Source organism: Colossoma macropomum, unplaced genomic scaffold (assembly GCF_904425465.1).
Source record: "Colossoma macropomum unplaced genomic scaffold, Colossoma_macropomum, whole genome shotgun sequence".
In the NCBI taxonomy this organism is placed as follows: Eukaryota; Metazoa; Chordata; class Actinopteri; order Characiformes; family Serrasalmidae; genus Colossoma; species Colossoma macropomum.
Genome location: NW_023494789.1, coordinates 15,159,860 through 15,177,803, shown reverse-complemented (window position 1 = coordinate 15,177,803; position 17,944 = coordinate 15,159,860). Strand labels below are relative to the sequence as shown.

At 40.7% G+C, this 17,944-nt stretch overlaps 1 protein-coding gene across 2 annotated transcripts in view; it reads right to left on the bottom strand.

Moving 5' to 3' along the window:
* Positions 1-17,944, bottom strand: part of lepr (leptin receptor) — a 67,858-nt gene that overhangs the window by 27,032 nt on the left and 22,882 nt on the right. The window contains exons 2-6 of one of the 2 annotated variants that reach the window (XM_036570254.1): positions 7,946-8,426; positions 5,716-5,773; positions 3,074-3,126; positions 1,420-1,674; positions 57-180 (exon numbers count right to left, since the gene is read on the bottom strand). In XM_036570254.1, coding sequence (XP_036426147.1) covers positions 57-180; positions 1,420-1,674; positions 3,074-3,126; positions 5,716-5,717 — 434 coding nt within the window. In that variant the 5' untranslated portion in view covers positions 5,718-5,773; positions 7,946-8,426. The remainder of the gene's footprint in view (positions 1-56; positions 181-1,419; positions 1,675-3,073; positions 3,127-5,715; positions 5,774-7,945; positions 8,427-17,944) is intronic. The other variant, XM_036570255.1, reaches the window with a different exon arrangement.

The following is a 17,944-nucleotide window of genomic DNA, read 5'->3' as shown; positions in this document are numbered from 1 at the left end:
CAAACTAGAAGTTTAACAAGTGGTTTATAAGGAATGTGGAGAAAAAGAAGACTCACTCTGCTTGCTGCAGGCTAACTGTGAGCTGACTGGTGGAGGTGCCCGGTGCTCTGTGGTACTTGAGGTAACAAATCAAGTTTGTCCATTCATCTTCAAGCCAGCACAGGATGTCCAAACACTTTGCTGTAAACAGATTCAGTTAGCACATCAGTTTAACTAAGTACTGTCAGTCACTAAGATAGCTCATGGCAATTTGTGCCCCAGCGTTTTGACAACAAGCACTCCTGTCAAAACAAAGCCTAGTTACAAAATATGCAAATACCTTAAAAAAGTAATACAAACCATGCATCAAGAAAAAGAATAATGTAAAAAAATTACTTAACACCCCGATCACAGCCTGGCAGCATCGTTTGTGGGTATGCTTACGAATATAAACTAGCAGCATTAGGTCTGTTTTTTCCTAAACACTTTAAAAATGCATCTCCCCTATTTTTCTCTTAATTTAGTCAAAGCCAGTTTCCACTGCATGCACCACCATTCTAGATGCAAAAGAGTTTGCTCTTTAAAAGCAAATGGTCTAACAAACCCCAGCCTTTTAATTTACGTGCTATTAATTCATGTTCTTCTAATTTAATCATTGTCCTAAAGGGTAGAACAGAAAGGGTACATAATGAGAATTGATCAACATGCATAATGGGCCTTGACTATTGATTGGATGATTAAATCTTCCCTCTCAGCATTCACCACCTCCAGCTTGGCATCACAGAGCCATGACACATCAGCCCAACAAACAAGACCCTTCAAAAGCTTTAAATTACAGCTGAAGAACAGGAGCTAATAACAAAAGAACTGCGGCTTACATGCTGTACTGGTTTTGATGAGATTTCATGCACACAGTGCTTTCACTCCCACTAACAAATACACTGTGAGATGTACAGTGAGGCTCCTTACTGAACTCCCATGACTAATAGAACTTATTACCACCTATAGTACTCCCACAGATGTTAATTATCTTGTCAAACAACTGAACTGCACAGCTACACACAAAAAAAAAAAAACATTCAACTTTTCTGTAGTTTGAGAGGGCTGTATTCCTATTATGGCCTGATCATATCAGTCTGCTGATAATATTGGCTAATATTAAGGCTAAAGGACCAAAACTTAGAGGCCTATAACAAACAGATATCCCTGGTATGAGGAAATCTATTCATTTCAAAGAGACTGACAGTCGCTGCATGTGCACCTCTACTAGTATAAGCTGAACTTGAATCTGAATACAAAATATCATTCTAGTTAAAATAACAAAAATATGTTAAAATGCATCTAAACTCCTAATTGTGCTAAGAATTCTGGAAAGCTCAGCCCTTGGCTCTGATTCCAATTTTCAAAACTACAACCAAAGGTGTGGCAAGCTGATATTACCAGAGATAGTCTGTGGTTCAGTCGAGGCTTCTGTGTCATTTGTGGAGTTCTGTACATGGCAGTGATAACGCGGGAGGCCTCCAATAGGACTGACTGATGTGTTCTGATGCTGAACGCTGGCGATAGCGCTGGCCCCACTGGCCTCTCTCTGAAGCCTGGGGCCATCTGAAGACAGATCACAACACAGCTGAGCTCGCCACTGGAAGTCTTGATACACACCAGGCCAGTCACTTAAGGAATTTGAAGCAGCCACACCTGTAAGAGTTTAAGCGTGAAGTTACAAACAGTGTTGCACTGATGCCAATACCATATACCATGCCACTTGCCAGTTGACAGAGCTTAACAACACATCAGTGGTGTGCGCTGACAAGCAGCAGTAAAAATGCTCATGGCGAAATAGGAAACTCGAGGGAAGGCAATGGCAGTGGTGATAGGCCAGTCGGAATTCTTCCTATGGTATTAGTTTCAGCAGTACCCTACGAATAAGCCAGTTAACAATGTACAAAAAGTATAAAACCCATTAAGACTCCTACCTGAATGTCTGAGTCGGGTTTCTTATAGTAATCACTCATCTCCCACTGTGTAGTCAGTTACTGTGAGTTGATGTTAGTCCAGATTGTTGTTAAGGCAGCAAAAGTTAGACATATGGAAGGAACCACTGGTCCTCTTGGAGTAATAACAGTCTTTAGCCTTTAGCATAGCAGCCCACTGCCTGTGATGCACCTCTATCGGTCAGCTATATCATGCAGCAGTGGGGTCTCGCAACTTGTTGCTTCAAGACAGACAAACGCTGAAACTGCTACTACTGACAATGTAAATGACTGTAATATTTACTGAACTCCAGCAGAGTCTAACACTCAAAGATATATATCCAGTCAAGCTGACTATGTTTTATTTTGGACACAGAACATATTAGGACTTTAGGTTATTGGTATCTGCCCTGCGATGGACTGGCGACCTGTCCAGGGTGTATCCTGCCTTCCGCACAATGACAGCTGGGATAGACTCCAGCACCCCACCGCGACCCAGAAGGATAAGCGGTTTAGATGATGGATGGATGGATGGGTTATTGGTATCTTTACTCGGTATTGGCCAATGCTTAAGAATCAAATGATCAGTTTTGGTATTGGAAGGGAAAAAGTGGTATCAGCCTATCCCTAAATGCAATTCTTTTGTTTAGATCTTCTAAACACTATTACATGAGTTACCCAAGTAAAAACTGAAGCACTACAAATAAGACAAGTTCAAAAAAAGTTGAAAAGGCCTTTTTCACCATAATCAAGTGTTAATGAACTGACTGCTCTGTTAATGACTGACAGTGCTCATCAGGGCACTGTATTCATCTTTCAGTCGTGCAAGTGCATATTCTAGTACAACAGTCTGCTGTTTGACTCTAGCTATATCTATTGGCATGTGGTTGCCATCCTCTCTGTCTTTATCAGCCTCAAGCTTTCATCCTTATCAAAAAATAAAGGCTCTCTAAAGTAGGAAGATGGATTGCTAACAGCTCGTGGGTTTATTTATGCCTTCAACGTCACAACGTGTAAGGGGAAGAGAAAGCACAGTGATGTGACTGTTTAGGCGGCAAAAAGAATGCCATTGAGAAAAGGTTTGAGCAATGAGAATGAAGACTGGAGGTGGGCCAGATACTCACCATGTAAAGCAATAAAGAAATTCACTAGAAGCGCCAGCATCATGCAGAGAAACCTAGAGAGGGAAAAAAGCATCTGTTAAACGACTGGGTGCATGACTCAGTCTCTTCTTTCACAGGGGGAGGTAGTAAACCACTGATGTCCACACACTATGACTGTATTGTCACTCCTTTAGTCACTCCTGAAGCTGCAGAGTTCAAACGGTCCATTAATCCTTACTGCTATAGCCTAAGCAGTCTTCAAGCCAATAAGCCAAAACCCTACTGCAAAGTCAGACGCTACTCTTCCAGATGCACAGATGAAACACATTACCATGCTAATGTAGTCATGTGCCTCTGAAGGCTATTTACTGCTGCAGAGACATGATAAGGGCTCTAGCAGTCTGAGCTGTAGGCTCTGTGACATAGTCTGTATTGTAAGGCCTTTAAACGTAATCCTTCTTTAACAGCTTCCAAAAACAGAACAATGTTCTGACAAAAAACAAACTGAAGAGTTAACACGTCCAACAAACAGGCTACTGATCCTCAGTTCAGACATGTTCATTTGCTGTGAAGACCAAAATCATTGCTGTGGATTTCAAACATGGTGAGATCCAACTCAACACACGCATACAGTGCAATGAGATGCAGAAACGACTATTAGGGGAGCTTTTTCCTCAGAAAAGCCAGAGACCACCCTTTCATTTATTTATTTTCCAGTCCAGGACTTTAGTACAAGTTATTCACTTTTCAGCATCAGGAAAAAAGCAGAATCATGTTTAACAGGACATAATAAAGAAGCCCCAAAACAGTGTTCAGTGTTAATGTGTCCATCCTTTACTTTTATTCCAGCTTCTATTCTTTTTAGCAGACTGGATTCAGTTTTTCAAAGAAATGTGCAGGGATGTTTTTTTCACACCACCAAAGTTCAGTCTTAGACAATGGTTACATTTTCTACTTCTTACAATCCAGGAAATCACAAACACATTCAATGATGTTGAGGTCTGGACTTAGGGATGGTCAGTTACAAGAACATCAGAAGTTTCTATGTTTAATTTGCAGATATTCTAGTTGTTTATTTTCGTCTCACAGTGAAAGGATGGAGAGAAACACCTGTAGATTTTTTTTAGATCTGAAGGAAGACTTGAGCCTGATTTTCTCAAAGATGAAAGCTTTAAGTACTGTTCATCTGATGGTGACAGTTTTGGTGGTTTATCAGGTTTTGAATGTTGTTAAGAGTTTTGGAAACTCCTGTGTTCTCACTTATTTTCCTTTGACGTTCCCCTTCCTTATGCAAGTGGATAATCATATCTAATCTCCTAAGAAATGTCTCCTAAAATTTCTATATAGCACCAAAAAGGGTTCAAACTTGTAACAATAGGACAACCCTTTTGGGTGCAATATAGAATCATTTTCAAAAAGGTTCTGTATAGAACCATATACAAGAGTTTCTTCATCAATATGAACACTTTCATGATGCAAAGAACCCTTTAATCATGCAAAGAACCCTTTAATCATGCAAAGTTTACTTTGAATGTTCATGGTTCCATTCAAGAGAACCATTTTCTTTACTAAAGAACCCTTGAAGAACCATATTTTTGGGTGTGATAGCTTTTGTTGGCTCACCTCTTCAAAAATGCTAATTTTGACATGCATCTCTGACATTTCCTATGTTATGTTAGCTAACACTAGTGCACTTTCCCTCAGAGGGTTTAATATAACAATTTGACGCTTTTAACAACATTTGACAGGTTTAACAAACACTCGCATATTTTTAACATATTTTTACTTTGAATCACTCAATAAATATGTCAACTTAAACTAAACTCTGTTCTTTTGTTGGGTTTTGCTTTTGGGCCTTTCACTTCTTACTTATAGACAACAGATAACTGCTCATATACATGTATTCGTGAGATTCTGCCATTTTTCTCCTTAAAACCTGTCAGAATATAAGTTCTCTTCTTTTTTGTAAGTGGCTGCTCCACATTGTGCTACATCGTAGCTGTGCTCACTGAGATTGTTTACATCCAGCAATGAGGGACCATAATGTGATCAGGATGTAACAGCATAGGGTGAGCTTTGGCTGCTCTGTGCATCTAAATAATTTCTGCTGAAACTGCAACTTGTTTTGCAGTATTTCGAAGTGTCTATGATAAGATACCATTCATGTTGGATATTGAGGTAAACTGAAGCAGTACAGGTCTAGTTTACAATAATTGTTTATTTAAACTATATATTTTTTTTCATAACCATGACAATCAGTGATCCATCTTTGGAGTTTTAACCTGTCTTATGGACTATCATTCCAACTACACATGTCAAATAAAACAGGACAGCTAAACCTACTCTGAGGATCGGATGAGGGCTCAACGCTATGTCTGTCAAACCCCATATTTTCAGCTAGACAGACTTTAATGGATTAAAGCCTATTCTTTGCTAATGACCAATAGGTCACTTTGTGCAAAAACAATAACTTGAGGTCCTAATCAAGGGTTGCGGAAATTGTGTGTTCAGTTATTACCGCTGCCAGCTACTGTATGTTATTAGCACAAACACAGAACCAGTCGTGGAGCATCCGCAGCACTCGATATCTATTATAATGATTGAAACATATTTGCATTGGCTACAGCACTACGTTTTTGCTTTGAATTACACTGCATACTCACATTATGTTACTCTTAGAGTGGCATCATTTCTCTTCTTGACAAAGTGGCTGGAGCCTGCCTGCAGAGGAAGGAGAAAAAAAAAAACATCAACTGAGGACTCACCTCCAAAGCACTGCCAAGTCAATAAGGACTCAAGAGGCTCTTTTTGCATAAGTTTCTCCTTCACTGCACCTAAATAAGGGTGGGAGTAGTTTCATTCACTTAGGTATAACAGAACCTGGTTTCACTCCTTAACCCCCTTGAGAGGAGAAATACTTTTCAGTAGTGAATTTCAGTAATATAGCACAAAGCATAAAACAGCAGTTTCTGTCACTTAAGGTATTAGGCAGTAATGCTCCCTTCATTTTAGTGTATAGCTTCAATAACAGAGTCATTTGTTTTGTTCCAAACTACTGCCTTCAGCTGTCAGAAGAGACAAATCTTCTCTCCTCAGGCTCACACCAATGATCAGACTGACTGCTTCTGTAAATTTGTGATATGCTCAAATGGAATCCATTTCATTTTCCTCTGTTCTCAGAGGCTGCGTAACAGATTTAAGAACCAATTCAGATTCATAGCGTATAACACTGTTTGCTGGAGAGCCCTGAGGCAAATGAACCCTGCCCAGGGCAATGAGCGCCCATTTTCCAGCGATGCCACTTCCTGTCTTTTTGTTCTGCATATGATTGTGCAAGGTATAACCTGTTACAGCACTATGCGACCTGAGGATGATTTCTGGAAAGCCCTGTGGCAACACAAGCCTTAATCAATGTAATAACTAGTAAGTTAAATTCCTTAGTGCAGTACACCTTTTTATGTGAAACAATGACACGTAAGGGTGTACTTAAATTAAATGCCACCCTAAAACCTGTTATTATATCCAATCTACTCATTCACTTCTCACTTAGAAATACAACACAGTATAGCTCTGTCCTCTCCATCTGTCGAGCTCGATTTGGAGCAGCATGACCTGTCATGGAGATCACTGTGTAATTGCGTGGGATATAAAACGCAGATCAGAAAATGAATATTAAGGAAGACAAGCGAGTGGCCATGCACTCCATTAGAGCTTTTTACCAGGAAGCACAACAACATACTCGAAGTCAATATTCATGCGTATCATATCAAAACAACTGTGATGTTCCGTTTTAGTGAGAACAACATAATACCTGATGCTTCATGCTTTTATGAATGGCAACCAAGTGTACTAGATGTGCCCAGTCAGCCTGGGGTCCAGGACTAAATGAAAAATGGGTAAAAGATTTGTTATTTGCAAGAGTAAATCTATTGTTATGGATGCACCTGTTCAATATATTGGATAGGCATCAGCACTGACACATTAAATGGACTAGATGTTGCTCAGATGTTTATGTGATACAGTTTCTTAATAATGGGAACAGTGTAATTTTATAGACCTTCTAGAACAATATTAAAAACTGCACAATCCTTAAAAGAATAATGATGTATGGCCGTCTCCAGTGTGGTACAGCTGTACTGCATATTTAGGTTTAGGAACTTTGCTACTATGAAACATAAATGCTCTAACAGAGCACTAGAACTGGATACTTATGGTTACGGTATCGGACTGAATTCAGATATCATCATCATCGTTAACCGCTTAGTCCAGATAGGGTCGCGGTAAATGTGTGTGAATTCAGATATCGGTATCAGTTATCAGGAGAAAAAGAGCTGGATCGGTTCATCCCTCCTGTTTTAGGGTAATTCTTTGTTTAACAGTGCTCAGGGAGTGCCAAAACAGGGCCTCTAAGATGAGGTCAGGTCATAAGGCAGTGCTGCAGTGATATGATCTTTCCCATATACAGGCCCTCTGATTAAATGCTCAAGGGGGAATTGCTGCTCCAAGTGCAGAGGTGACTCATCAGTCATGAAACTAAACTTATTTGTATCATGAACAAGGAAAGCTTGACTCTTCCCAGCACTTAGGCTACACCTGAAAGACAAGAAAGAACGGCGGGAGAGGCGGGAAAGTCACAGAACAATGCTGTCTCTGTCACACGGAGAAGGAAAAAGATAAACGGGACCCAATTCGTTAGTCGGAGTGGTTGAAAAACACTTGAAGTCGTGATGTGTTATGTGACAGCACGCAGCTAAAGAGACGTATAAGTTCCTTTAACGGGCAAAACAGGCAGCATAAACACAGTCAGTGACAGACAGAAGTTATTTGAACAGTCAGAGAAGCTTCAGTGCGTGTCCCGGGAGGATGAGAGCTGCTAAATCTGAGCACACCTACCTGCTTTGTTACCACCGGTTTCACTCTCTCTCACCGGTTAGACTTCCTCTGCAGTCGAAGTTCAAACGTGTTCTCCCTCTTCGTTTAGTCAGAAAGAGGACAGAGCCTACTTCTTCTTCTTATTGAATAGCCGTTAATTCCGTGTGAAAATGTGAAAAAGTGAGCAGACAGTTTCAGCAGTGAAGCCCATTTTTCCTCCCTCAGCCTTCTTTCTCGACATGTCTCCTCTCCGCTCCTCTGTAGCGCCTGTAGTCTGAGGCTCTATTCAGCGGCGGCGGGCGGGGCTTCAGCTCAACGCTCAGCGGCGGTGGGCGTGGCTTCAGCGCAACGCCCAGCGGAAGTGAGCGGGGCTTCAGTGCCACGCTCTGTGGTAGTAGGCGGGGCTTCAGCGCCACGCTCCGTTGCGGTGGGCGGGGGTTCAGCGCTACGCTCAGCGGCGGCGGGCGGGGTTTCAGCGCTGCTGAAGCGATTTCGTCATCGTCTGTAAAGGGATCGTCAAAACTGTCATTAAATCCGTGTTTATTCTACAGCTCAACTAAATAAGCAACAAATCTGTTATGTATGGCGGAAAAAAACATGCCGGGCGTTGTAAGGCAAAGTAGTCCCCAAAGAAGACCAACTGTTTCCCAATTTACCTTTTATATTACCATTATAAATATTATATACACTATATGGACAAAAAGTATTGAGACACCTTCACATGACACCTACAGGAGCTTTCATGACATCCCATTCTAAATCAATAATACCGAGTTGGTCCTGCCTTTGCTGCTTTAACAGCTTCCACTCTTCTAGCCCATACATCCAGAAGAGCGTTTGTGAGGTCAGACACTGATGGGCTTTTATGCGCTATGCGTCTCAGCACTCCGCGACCCCCCACTCTGTAACTTTACGTGGTCTGACACGTCGTGGCTGAGTTGCTGTGGTTCCTAGAAGCTTCCACTTTTCAATAATATCACTCACAGTTGATTGTGCAATATCCAGGAGAGAAGAAATTTCCCAGACTGATTTGTTGCAACTGTGGCATCCTATTACAGTAACACGCTGAAATTCAGTGCGCTCTTTATAATGATCCATTCTTTCACAAATGTTTGTAAAGGCAGACTGCATGGCTAGGTGCATGATTTTATACACCTGCGGCAATGGGGCTGAATGAAACACCTGGATTCAACGATTAACAGGTGTGTCCCAATACTTTTGTCCATATACGTGTATAAACAGCCAGAACATACTGCAGGTTCACTGTTCATTCCTGTAAAAATATGGGAAGTTTATTTCCAGTTCACATCAAACCAATCCGAATGACTTTTTGTTGAAACTACTAAAACTAAGACCACTAAATTATGCAGAAATTTTGATAGGCCGAATCTTTAAATAAATACAAAACTGACTTAAAAACAATTTATACATTTTATACAGTTCAGTGAAAATGTCTTTGTACCTAGATGCGTAATGGGGCACAGTTTTGGATCAGGTACTAAATATGGTATTAATCCTTGCCTGAATTTTAAAGCATTTTCTTTAGAAATATACCCTTACATGATTTTTTTTCATTTATGCGTTTAAGTTGCTATATCCCTAAAGATACATACATTTAGCTATTTGTTTACACATTTCTGCCTAGTTGTATTCCCTAGGCCCTAGGAGAGGATTGATTTTTGAATCTTTGAGTCATCAGAGACAGCAGTATAGTGCTGCAGAGTAACATTGCATCATCCACATGATCTCACTGTGATGATGTCATCTCATGACCTAATTGTGGGGATGCACCCCGTTGGCATAGTGTCAGTTCAAGTCTTTTGAAGGGGCTTAAACACAAGAGACTTAAACTCTCATGAGTGCAATCTGTGCGCATCCAGGGATTTAATCACTTATTTGGATGAAGTGGATGTTTTAACCATTGCTTATTGCACACTCACTATGTCATACAAACATAAACTCATAAATCTGCATAATAACAAATGTGCTAGAGACACCTGCAACCGTTCAAAGAAAATAAAAGACACTTGACCAAGGCAACATGCAAAATTCTTGCATTAGCATTTTCATTAATAATAGTGGCACCATATGCATAAATCTACTATATCCTTTAAAATGGGGTTCTTCAAGGGTTCTTTAGTGAAGACAATGGTTATATATAGAACCACGTCAACCCAAAGAAATGTATGTATGTGTATATATATATATACATCAAATCAAATCACGTTTATTGTCACATTTACACAGGTGGAAAGTGAGTGAAAATCTTAGGTGCGTAGCCCCTTACAGAATTTAAATACTATATATATATATACACAGTGGTGTGAAAAAGTGTTTGCCCCCTTCCTGATTTCTTATTCTTTTGCATGTTTGTCACACTTAAATGTTTCAGATCACCAAACAAATTTAAATATTAGACAAAGATAACACAAGTAAACACAAAATGCAGTTATAAATGAAGATCTTTATTATTAAGGGAAAAAGAAATCCAAACCTACAGGGCCCTGTGTGAAAAAGTGATTGCCCCCTCCATTAAAACATAAATTAACTGTGGTTCATCACATCTTTGGAAAGCTGAGTTCAATTTCACCCAGGCCTGATTACTGCCACACCTGTTCTCAATCAAGAAATCACTTAAATAGGACCTGCCTGACAAAGTGAAGTAGACCAAAAGATCCTCAAAAGCTAGACATCATGCTGCGATCCAAAGAAATTCAGGAACAAATGAGAAACAAAGTGTTTGAGATCTATCAGCCTGGAAAAGGTTATAAAGCCATTTCTTTAGTGGCCAGCCGACCAAAATTTCCCCAAGAGCGCAGCGACGACTCATCCAAGAGCTCACAAAAGACCCCACAACAGCATCCAAAGAACTGCAGGCCTCACTTGCCTCAGTTAAGGTCAGTGTTCATGACTCCACCATAAGAAAGACACTGGGCAAAAATGGCCTTCATGGCAGAGTTCCAAGATGAAAACCACTGCTGAGCAAAAAGAACATAAAGGCTCGTCTCAGTTTTGCCAGAAAACATCTTGATGATCCCCAAGACTTTTGAGAGGATACTCTGTGGACTGACGAGACAAAAGTTTAACTTTTTGGAAGGTGTATGTCCCATTACATCTGGCGTAGAAGTAAGCATTTCAGAAAAGGAACATCATACCAACAGTAAAATATGGTGGTGGTAGTGTGATGGTCTGGGGCTGTTTTACTGCTTCAGGACCTGGAAGACTTGCTGTGGTAAATGGAACCATGAATTCTACCTGTCTACCAAAGAATCCTGAAGGAGAATGTCCGGCCATCTGTTCGTGACCTCAAGCTGAAACGCACTTGGGTTCTGCAGCAGGACAATGATCCAAAACACACCAGCAAGTCCACCTCTGAATGGCTTAAGAAAAACAAAATTAAGACTTTGGAGTGGCCTAGTCAAAGTCCTGACCTGAATCTGATTAAGATGCTGTGGCACGACCTTAAAAAGGCGGTTCAGGCTCGGAAACCCTCCAATGTGGCTGAATTACAACAATTCTGCAAAGATGAGTGGACCAAAATTCCTGCACAGCGCTGTAAAAAACTCCTTGCCAGTTATCACAAACGCTTGATTGCAGTTGTTGCTGCTAAGGGTGGCCCAACCAGTTATTACGTTTAGGGGGCAATCACTTTTTCACACAGGGCCCTGTAGGTTTGGATTCATTTTCCCTTAATAATAAAGATCTTTGTTTATAAACTGCTGTGTTTACTTGTGTTATCTTTGTCTAATATTTACATTTGTTTGGTGATCTGAAACATTTAAGTGTGACAAACATGCAAAAGAATAAGAAATCAGGAAGGGGGCAAACACTTTTTCACACCACTGTGTGTGTATATATATATATATATATATATATATATATATATATAAGAAGAAAAAGAAATATATATACACCGACTCTGAATATACACATATATATATAATGTACAGTTGTACAGTAATAAGTTACGAAATATAACTATGAAATGCGCTGTTGTAAACATTCTGTATGTGCAGTTAATTTGAGGTAGATAATAAATGAGATGCAGGTACACAGGGGATAGAATACTGATATAGAATCTTTCAGATTATACAAGATATGGATAAAAGACATACAAGATGTCAATCTATATGTGTTCAGATTTGCTAGATTGAAGGTGCAGAGGATCAGAGTGAGTCTGATGAAATGTGGATGAGGTGTAACACTCCATGTTGTCCATGGAGATGATGATTCAGAGGTGCAGTGACAGGCCTATAGACTGATACACCAGCACTGCTGACTGTTCAGCAGCCTGATGGCCCATGGGAAGAAACTGTCTCGGAACCGGCTGGTTCTGGACTTTATGCTTCTGTACCTCCTCCCACTCGGCAGCTGTGAGAACAGACAGTGGCTTGGGTGGGTGGAGTCGTGGGTGCACAGAGAGTACAAGAGAGGGCTGAGCACACAGCCCTGAGGAGCCCCAGTGTTAAGGGTCAGTGAAGAGGAGGTGATGTTGCCCATCCTTACTACCTGGCGTCGGCCTGTCAGGAAGTTCAGGATCCAGCTGCACAGAGAACTGTTCAAACCCAAATCCCAAAGCTTAATGTCGAGCCTTGAGGGCACGATGGTGTTGAATGCTGAGCTGTAGTCCACAAACAGCATTCTCACATACGTGTTCTTTTTGTCCAGATGGGAGAGGGCAGTGTGTAGAGTCAGGGCTATTGCATCATCAGTGGATCTGTTCTGTCTGTAAGCAAACTGCAGTGGGTCCAGAGTGGCAGGTAGTGAGGAGCAGATAAAGTCTCTGACCAGCTTCTCAAAGCACTTGCTTATGATGGAGGTCGGAGCAACTGGGCGCCAGTCATTTAGAGTATTAACCCTGACTGACTTTGGAACTGGCACAATGGTGCCCAGTTTGAAGCACGCAGGAACAACTGAGAGAGAGAGAGGTTAAAAATGTCTGTGAACACTCCTGCCAGCTGATGTGCACAGGCTTTGAGAGCGCGTGCAGGGATCCCGTCAGGCCCGGCTGCCTTGCGGATGTTAACGCGCTTGAAGGCTCTGCACACGTCACCCACGGAGACGGAGGAGGGTGTTGACTCGGCGGTAGGGGGGCTGGGACTCTTTCCGCGAGCGCGGTGTGATTTCCCTCGAAACGGGCGTAGAACGCATTCAGCTCGTCTGGAAGCGCAGCGCTGACGTTATTCACGGAACGAGTTTCCCTCTTAACCCCTCCCACAGGCTTCTCGTGTTGGTGGTGCTATACTCCACTTTAGCTCTGTACTCGCCTTTGGCTGCTTTTATGTATACCTACTTTACTTTCAATGTAGCGGCACGGTGGCGCAGTGGGTAGCGCTGTCGCCTCACAGCAAGAAGGGCCTGGTTTCGATTCCCGGCCGGGTGACCAGGGTCGTTTCTGTGTGGAGTTTGCATGTTCTCCCCGTGTCTGCGTGGGTTTCCTCCGGGTACTCCGGATTCCTCCCAAAGGCTGATTGGCCCTTGCTGAATTGCCCCTGGGTGTGTATGTCTGTCTGCCCTGCGATAGACTGGCGACCTGTCCAGGGTGTATCCTGCCTTCTGCCCAATGACAGCTGGGATAGGCTCCAGCGACCCAGAAGGATAAGCGATTTAGATGATGGATATATATGTGTATATATATCAGGGATGCGGGAAAAAATTGATTCTTAGATGCATCACGATGCGGACGTGAACGACGTGAATCAAATGTTTTCTAAATATTTTATTTATAACGTAATGTTGACGGAACGCAAAGGGCGGAACTTGGAAGTGAGTAAGTCCGGACAGTCTGTGGCGGCACATAACTATAACACAACTGGATGAGCGTGAAATCCGACCGGCTCCCTCTGCATTAAAAGCCAGGTTAGATCAGGAGTCACAACCCAAATGATAAGAAGAGACATTTTGTCCTTTCAACAAAAATCAAACCACCTTGGGAGCCACAACATTTAATGTCCAATATGTCTCAGTATGTGTTAATGTCCTAGAATAGGCTAAACAATATAAACGAAAACGCGGACTTACTTAACCCTGCTTTAAGCTTTAGCCGCTTTTCCTCTATCTCTGCCAGAAAACTTTTCCTCAAAAGTTGAATAGTTTCTTGTAAAATGTCTTTAAGCTTTCAGCTGTTTTACGAGGCTGAAGTTGCTTCTCATTCTCCAGCTTCTTGCTGAACTTTCCCATTCCACCTTAAATTCTGACCGAGGCGGTGAAGGTAAATGCGGCACCATTTAAGGTGAAACGGGAAAATTAGAAAGAGAAGCGACTACATCTTCGCAACTTTTTAGTGTTTGACAGTCTCTCCTTGCAGATTTAACGTATCAGGAAACCAACTACGTTGCTTATAAATGCGAATAAGTCCGTTCATCTCCAAATGTTCGTCTGTCTTTCTTTTTTCCTTTTTCGTTCGCTACTAGCCAGGGGAAACCTTGTTGCTAGGTGACCCCCCGCCCACTCTCTACCACGAGACCAAAACCGAAGTTATAAAATCACTAAAGAAAACGGGTAGGACAGCTGTAATGTGCTCCGTGGTCATCCGTTACCACTGGATCTTATTTCACCGTAACTGCGCATTTTATCACAGATGAGTGGCAGCCAGTGTCTCCAAACAAGTGCAGTGAATGAGAGCCTTCCAGTTCACTTGCCTCATCACTTCGTTATAAATAAAATATTTTACATTTTTGCCAAGCATCTTTCTTATAGTGGAATCATGGACATTGACCTTGAGTGAGGCAAGTGAGGCCAGCAGTTCTTTAAATGTTTGTCTGGGTTCATTTGTGACCTCCTAGATGAGTCATCAATGCGCTCTTAGTGAAATTTTGGTAGGCCGGCCACTCCTAAGAAGGTTCACCACTGTTCCAAGTTTCCTCCATTTGTGAATAATGGCTCTCACTATGGTACGCTGGAGTCCCAGAGCCTTAGCAATGGCTTTGTAACCCTTTACAGACTGGTAGATTTCAATGACTTTGTTTCGCATCTGTATTTGAATCTCTTTAGAACATGGTATCATGTGCTGCTTTATGGGACCTTCTAGCCTGCTTCACATTGATAGACTGGTTTTATTTAAGTGAGTTTAGATTCAACAGGTCTGGCTGTAATCATGCCTGGGTGTGGCTAGTGAACTGAACCCAATAGTCAACTGAATTGGGTTAGCTGGTCGAGCTAAGGGGATAATTACTTTTTCACATAGGGCCAGATAGGGCTGAACAGCAATTTTCCTTCAAGAAATGAAATCATCATTTAAAAACAGCACTTTGTGTTTACTTGGATTACCTTTGTCTAATAGTAAAAGTAGTCTGATTATCTGAAACATTCAAGTGTGACAAATATGCAGAAATAGAAGAAATTAGGAAGGGGCAAATACTTTTCACAGCACTGTATATACACACAAACACAAACACACACACACACATTTTGGGCCCCCTGGTCAAATTACATGGTTTGTCAATTTTTTTTTAGTAAAAATAAGTTAACACATCCTCTGCACGGAACAAACTTTAGCACATAAAATATAAAATGCCCTGTAACTTTTGCACAGCCCACATTTTATGTTTGGTTTTTTCCAATATGTTAAATTCAACAAATAAACAGTAATTGTGCAGTAAAATGTACAGAAGTGTGTTCTCTGTAGAGTTGTTGAGTTATTTTTGCTTAGAAAATCTACAAGACATGTACTTTCACCAGTTTTTACAATTCTTACAGCAATTGCAAAAAGTTTAGGTTATTGTAATAGATCAATATAAGTCCCTGAAATCTTCTCTGAAAAGTGTTTTTCTTCGTAATCCACCCACACTCTCTACAGCACTTTCAAAACACTGGTGGCAAGGTCAGACAAGATAACCTGCGGCTGTGTGCTACTCTCTTCCTGCAGCACTGAAGAAGCAGAAGATCTGCACAGTTGTTTAGCATTGAATCTGTACATTTATTACAGTGTATAACTAAAACTGAGACTATTAAAACTGCTTTTATATGTAAAAAAATGTAAACCAAACTGAAATTCAAAAACTGAAAGTGCATCAAAAACATAAGCAGAAGTAAAATAATAAAGATAAGCATTACAATTTACTAAAATAATGTAACAAATGGGGAAAAAATACAAAAAACATACTTCTCTGAAAAGAATGCAAAATATCCCAAAGGTAATGCTGAAAAATAAATGACTAAATAAATAAATAAATACATCAAAGGCAGATGTTGCTGATAAAGTGGCCAGTAAGTGTATCTTTAAGTATTATATAATGTGAAGTACTGTATGATGTTAGAAAGACAAAAGGGCTATACTTTTCTGTCTTTCTGATCCAAACAGTAATACGTCATTTATTCGCTTCTGATGTCCATCTCTAATATGACATGGCATAAACCACAAACTCAGTACAGTAAGACAATACGACAGCACATGAACCCATGCTCACAGGCTCTACTGCAACAATGCAGCAGCCTGTTTATCAGCCTTTTCCAGGCTGGCGGGCCAACAGTCCTACCAGAGCCAAAGCACACAGTCAGCATTCAAATGCATGGCATGTGCAACACCGCCCATCTCATACACTCATCTAGAACACAGTGTGTCTCCTGAACAGATCAGCGTCTGCAGCATGCTGCCAGCGGGATACGACTGGGACGGACCTTGTGTTCATCAAAGCCCTTAAATTCCATCGCCATAGAAACGGGTCAGAACTGTTTGACTGAGATCAAAGAGTAAAGGGTGCCTCCTCCCTCCTCTCTCTGTCTACCAAAAGCCTGAGAGCCTTCTGAGAAACAGATAAAAAACAGAAAAAGAGCTATATATTTGTATAAATTTTTGAAGGAGCACAGAAATGAAATGCAGAAATAAAAGAGTAATCGTGCTTTAACTCCCGGAGTTGTTGATAAGCAAGTTGGGCCTATCACTCCTTCCTGTTTGGCAGAGTTGTGGTTGTGATGACATCAGACACTCAGAAGCAGTTACGAAAAGGACAACAAAGCCAGGATAGGGCCTGGACAGGAATTCACTAGAAATGAGATTAGGAATCACACTCAGTGCACTTTTACATGTGTGTGTGTGCAGCTGTAGGATGCCCTCAAACTTTTTCGCATGACTGTAAATACCACAAAACACATTACAGACCAAGAATTTGCGAGATTTTTTTCCATAATATACGTTGTTGGGACTGAGCTTCACACATACAAGAAATATCAGTGCTGTATTATGATGAATACCACCTTTATTTGTGTAATTAAAATGTTTTTCATTATACCTCAGTTATTCTTTGCAAAAACTCACTACACCCAAATTTGTTACAGATGGAAATACGACATTTTGTAATTAAGCTCTTCATATTTAAATATGGACTCCCATGCCCATATTTATATAAATAGACCATTCTATCACATTTATTGAAACTGCAAGCCCACATTTAAAAATCTATTAAACCAACATTTAAGTATTCTGACCTTGGAGATTTACAAAGATTATGTTGCAATCTGTTTAAATCCAATTGAGTGTAATGAACTAAATGTATATAAAATCATCATTTATACGGTGCTTTCCATTGGGAGGTGGCTGTCACAAACCCTAACCCCTAAATTTCAACTTCTGAAAATAATACTTAAAATTTTAGCTTCCTTTTTCTCTGTTAATTTTTAAAGGTCTTTTTGATTTCTTTTAAATGCAGTTAGATCAGTTAGTAGTTGAGCGATTAGATCCCATTGTTTTGATGTAAATATGTTCCAAAATCTAAAAATCAGTGTAATATTTTGAATAATCATATATTTTTTGTGTTAAGTAAAAAACAAATATAACACATTCGGACTATCTATACATCTATTTATGTATACATCTAATACACTGTTGATCCTCTCTGTGTCACCTAATATACTGTTGATCCTCCGCGTGCCACCAAAACAGCTCTGAACAGAGGCATGGACTCAACAAGACCTCTGAAGGTGCCTAATGGTATCTGGCACCAAGATGTTTGCAGCAGATCATTCAAAAGATTATCATTATCATGAAATTTTTTTGTGCCTTGTGCCACAATCAGCAGCAAT